Consider the following 5,672-nt stretch of genomic DNA (forward strand, 5'->3'; position numbering starts at 1 on the left):
CCCAATATAGACCTTCCATGCTGTGTTCCAGATTGCCAAATGAAATTTTAGAGACATGCAGGTCTTGAATTTCCCCTGGGGATCAATAAAGTATCTCTATCTATCTATCTATCTACATTATTATTACATTATTATTACATTACATTTAGCAGACACTTCTTGACCAAAGTGACTTACATATGTCAGCTATATTACAAGGGATCACATTGTCCCCGGAGCAACTTGGGGTTAAGTGCCTTGCTCAAGGTCACAACGGTGGAAGCCGGGAATTGAACCGACAACTTTCAAGCTACTGCACACTAGCCCAGCTCCTTAACCACTACACTACCACCGCCCCCTCTATCTATTTATCTATCTAGGTCTTTAGACGCACATAGAAACGCATATAGAAACCATAAACAATGTGGTTTTGATAAGACAGACACAATTTCAAAAGCAAGCACCCTCACTTTGCACACACATACACACATTCCTCACACAAACATCTTATCACACCCGCCTCATCACTTTTAATCATTCAACGGCAGACACACACACCTTTCATACTCACCTTGCAGACAACTCGCATTCACTCACTCCTTACATACATACACACTCAGAGATTACATTCACTTTCTCACTCACACACACACACACACATCATGAAGAGTTGTTGAGTGCCTTTCTTTTCTTTTGCTAAGGGATGTGCGACTGTAGCTGATGAGTCTTCCAAGCCTATCTGTGACTCCTCGCCTGATATTACTAGGTATGTTTGTTTTCATTCACTAGAGTAATAATGATCAACATATACATATTTAAATCAACTTTTGAACACTAAATGGTTTTTTTTTCTGTATTGAATTTTGTTTGGACAAAATCCTAAAAGGAATCTAATCATAGTTGACATGTGGATCTATATCTTAAATTGAATATGATAAATTCTTTTTTTCAGGTGAACGACAAGGTAATCGTCAAAAGTGGATGGTCAGCATTGAATCCTAAATCGTTTGTGAAGGGTCCAACCTCGGCACATTTCTAACAGGCCTTGCGACATGTTTCTCCACCTTCTACATTCTGAATCTGCAATATCAGGAGGAGGCAGCGTGCACCCTTGAATTCATCCAGAGGTAAGTTCATGTTACACTTTCGAACCAGAATTTGTTTTATGTGTGGTATGTGTTGGGGGGGTTGTGTAGTAGTCTACTATGTAGTTATAAGCACTACTATGCAGGATTACACCCTCTGAAGAGAGCAATCATGCATAGTACTGCTGTAATAACCATAGAACACTATACTTCTACTTCATACAACTGATTAAATCAAATATAAATGCAGTTACAGTAAGTAATAAATGTCAGTAAATTTCATTGTGAGAAAGTGTTAACGTTACAAATTCACATCCGATTCATTCACTTTGGCACAATTTTCCTCTACATGAATCCTAGTGTACCCTATCAGTTTTTGTAACTCTCTCTCTCTCTCACACACACACACAGAAAAAAGGCCCAGAAGAAGCCTAAGAACAATCACTAATAAGTAAAGTGAATGTTACTTGATTTCTCATGAATGTTACTTGATTTCTTCCCTGATTATCATTTATACTAATCTCTGTACTTTAAATTCTTCTGGACACAATCTGTCAGTTTATTCATTCTCACATGTACACAAGCCGAATGCGATGCAATGATATTGATAATTGATAAATATCTGTGATAATTATTCTGTATCTTATTTGATTTTGAAATAGTACTACTGTAGATAACATGTCTACATTTACATACATATCTGATACACAAGCCTAATGCGATGTTTTTATTTTCCATTCTTTTGTACCTTATTCCCGATTTTTGAAATACAACTAGATCTTGTGTCTACATTTTACATTCATACGTGATACACGAGCCTAATGCGATGTTTTTGTTTTTCATGATAATTCTTCTGTACCTTATTCCTTAAATACGATTTTCAAAAACTACTAGATAGCGTGTCTACTTTTTAAACGGGCCTAATGCAATGTTTTTGTTTTCTATTGTAATTCCTCTGTGTCTTATTGCCTGTTCTTTGAAATCCGATTTTCAAAATACTACTACGTATCTACACTTTACATTCATACATGATACACAAGCCTAATGCGATGTTTTTATTTTCCATGATAATTCTTCTGTGTCTTATTCCCTGATCCTGAAATATGATTATAGTCAGTCTACATTTTCCTAAATTACTATTTACTATTATCTTGCTTCATGTCCCTTCATTTTCATCTTTCAAAAAGATTACTTTACTGTTAGACTGTCAAGTAAGTGCTGTGAAATAAAATATCTGTTAAACTACAAATAAGTAACTGATGTGAAAACATGGATTTTTATCTTTAAAATGTTGTTAAAATGAACTCAATTTATGGCACTTGTTTCCTGTAATTGTAAAAAAATAAAGACCTGTTGTGTAACTAACGTGAAGATCACATTTTGTTCTTGTTACCCAACATGAAAATTATGTTATATACTTAACAGGAATTTAATGTTATGGTAGTCTGCCGTTAAACAACGGGAAGCTCCTGGAAATCCTGCCAGTTGTTTCCTGTTAATTTACAGGAAATTAATGTTGTTATTTTACATTAACTTAATGTTAAACCAGGGCACAGTTAAATAACAGGAACTTCCTGGAAACTCTGCTGCCAGTTGATTCCTGTTTTTTTACGGGAAAATTTCTTAGTGACATCAAAATCAAGACAAAGGCTTTAAAAGGATTCCCATGCGTTAACATGAATAGTATTCTGTTATATACGTATATTAAGTAAATTGAAAGAAAGCTTTAACAGAAAGCCCAACGGTAGGTCATCTTGGAGCAGAAAAGTTTTATAGAGCCACATTTGACTGCATTTAGCTGGAAAGTCTTCTATATTCTCACTTCATCTGCAGTTAAAAGTCGTGAAAAAGGTCATCGATGCTACATGCTACATACAATTAACACTAGACGTAACCAAATACAGTCTCACTGGATATGAAGGGGAAAAACTTCACCTTGCAAGAGTGGAAGAAGAGTCAAAATAAGGCAGAAATCAATTTGCCCTATAAGTCTTCGCACCATGGTCCCATGACGCTCATGTGTCCAATACTGAGCCCAAGAGAAAATATGCAGCGCTGAGCACAAGTCAGGATGAAGAAGAGAATATGGGATCTCTGAAGATGAAGGCCCTTGACCGCTTTAAAAGAACACTGCCTACGGCTTTGATGAAACAGAGTGAACTAGGTTGTGGGACTTGTGGCATTTCTCACAACTGATTTGGCCTGAATAATTCATACACACCCTCCCCTCACTTGAATGTGTGGCGCTAGAGATACTTGGTTTTGGATGACGTGACGATACCTCTCATGTCATCTATTATTGAGCATGATGGGGGGGGGGAAGGGTATTGTAACATTCCATCACAGGAACAGCAGGAAATGCATACTGATTGCCACAGCAAAACAGGGTCAAAGATTTGCCTGGTGATTACTTGTACAACACGTTCGCCATCTTGTTTCATAGCTTGGTGAAGACAAATGAATATCCCCCAACATCTAACATCCAACATCTCCTTCAAAAATCCTAGAGGAGAATATCTAGATTACTTTTGTCTAGACTTGTAAGAAATTATTATTCTAAATGTATTGGTTAACTTGACACTCATGTTGTATCTTAAGCATAAGCAATAAAACTTCCTGAAACCTATTGCGATATGGTTTTCATATATCAGTAGTCACAATGTCAGTATTACAAAATTGAAATGAATGCTCTGGCTTTTTTTGTGCCATCCAGACTACCTGCCTCTGATGTATCCTCACAGATTGAAATAAAGATTTATACACACATACTACATGCATTATTGTGGATTTGTTTTGTTTTGTGGTGTTATGGTTTAGTTTCCTGCACAGAGCCACACTGTGAGGTGAAGTGAGGAAAGCTGATCGGCCATCTACATTCATTCATGAGTATCTCACGTTACGCTCCAGTGTATTGAGTCTATGCACACACACACACACACACACACACACACACACTAGGAAACACTTGCACACGTTAGATAAGACATGGGCAGACTGATTTCAGAGAAACTACGCAATGTTTACTGATTTCAGAGAAACTATGGAATGTTTACTCCATCCTTGATCATGTCTTCACACAGGACGATGCACATATTATAATTTACCATACGAAAAAAACAAACAGGCTTCATTCACAGATAGAGCTGGTGAGAATTATACAAGTATTTGCTATGTAGTAAGCCCATCTGATACTGTCTAAAATATGTGCTCATCCACAAACAATAAAGGTTACTACAAGGCAAATGACAAAAAGCTGAGAAAAATATTTATTTATAAAAATGCATAATAATTTCAAGTAGTACACCATGAATATAGTTTCTCATTTCCTTAGATGTCGATTCTGAAAGAAGTAGAATTTTTAAACAATGTCTTGAGCTCTTATCCAAAATGCTCATCAAAAAATGCTCAGGGCATTTAAAGATATATTAACATACACTCTTTTTTTTAAAAAATGCCCTGCAGTACTGAAAAGAACACATTTTTCTATATTTCCCTAAAGACATTAATTAGTTATTAATTTTGCATCCTTGGCCGGAGGACAAAATTATGATTTTTTTTATCAATTAAAAAAAAGTTTGTAGGTTCACACAATCCTTACACTCTCTTATAAAAACTGCAGAAATACTTTACAACCTCCAATAGTGTTTCATGTAGAAAACAGAAAACAAGAAATATCCAATGTGAATGTTTCAGTGTAATGATGAATAGTATCATTCTCTGGGTTTACAGAGTGCATATCTATATGTATTCATGTCTTTTTTCCCTTTTAGAATTTTACAATTGGTTAATAATTAGACAAACTTCCACCAGAGGACTAAATGCATTGATCAGTGATGACTGGACACCACCTTCATGGTCATTTCAGCTTAACGGTGCCAGGCCTGAAACATTGGCACAGTTCTGACATATATATCTACTTATGTCACCTCCCACACTATTAAAGTCACACTATTAATAAGCACTGATTTCTCTCAGCCATACTTATCTTTTCACATCTGATGGTAGAAAAAACCCCAAACAAAAACAATACTATAACAACACTACAGATTATATGGGTACAATTTCTGTACATTCTTTGATATACACATAAAAATATAATATAAATAGTATATTATCTAAATAAGATATAAGTAGTATTGACAAGAGACATCCTCATGTTGGAATTATGGCCTTCACTATGTTTTCCTTGGAATGCTCCACTGGTAGGTTTAAGTGTACTCTAGGTTTGAGGAATTCTGTAAATTATGTCATAAATATTATATATTTGTAGAATACACAAAAGTACATTTGCTAACATAATGTGTAAACATTACCTGCTGTAATGGATAAAGTACTCAAACAAGCATGACTGAGAAAAGCATGTCTGCATACTTGCAATACCAGTAGGTCATGACACAAAACAACTTGTACTTTCACCCTCAATATGTCTTAGAAAAAGCTTAAGCTACTTTCACATGGAAATTCCATATATAATGGATCACAATGAAAATATCACAAGAAGTCAAAATCACCACAAAATTGCTGGGGTTTCTTAAAAAATTAAAATGACCAAAAATAAACAACAGATTATCTCTGTTAAATTCCCAATATGAACAATGTGTACAAAAG

General features: G+C 35.3%; 1 protein-coding gene and 1 long non-coding RNA gene across 2 annotated transcripts in view; one reads left to right on the plus strand and one right to left on the minus strand.

Annotated features, from left to right (window-relative positions):
* The window catches only part of LOC121708641, a 3,283-nt gene extending 908 nt beyond the window's left edge, over window positions 1-2,375 (plus strand). The window contains exons 2-4 of the long non-coding RNA XR_006031712.1: window positions 681-745; window positions 932-1,106; window positions 1,476-2,375. This is a non-coding gene — a long non-coding RNA (uncharacterized LOC121708641). The remainder of the gene's footprint in view (window positions 1-680; window positions 746-931; window positions 1,107-1,475) is intronic.
* LOC121709799 (V-set and immunoglobulin domain-containing protein 10-like 2) overlaps window positions 1-3,210 on the minus strand; it is a 12,467-nt gene extending 9,257 nt beyond the window's left edge. The window contains exon 1 of the mRNA XM_042093397.1: window positions 3,000-3,210. Coding sequence (XP_041949331.1) covers window positions 3,000-3,066 — 67 coding nt within the window. The 5' untranslated portion in view covers window positions 3,067-3,210. The remainder of the gene's footprint in view (window positions 1-2,999) is intronic.
* Between the last annotated feature and the right edge of the window lie 2,462 nt (window positions 3,211-5,672).

This window comes from Alosa sapidissima, chromosome 5 (assembly GCF_018492685.1).
Source record: "Alosa sapidissima isolate fAloSap1 chromosome 5, fAloSap1.pri, whole genome shotgun sequence".
Classification (NCBI taxonomy): domain Eukaryota; kingdom Metazoa; phylum Chordata; class Actinopteri; order Clupeiformes; family Clupeidae; genus Alosa; species Alosa sapidissima.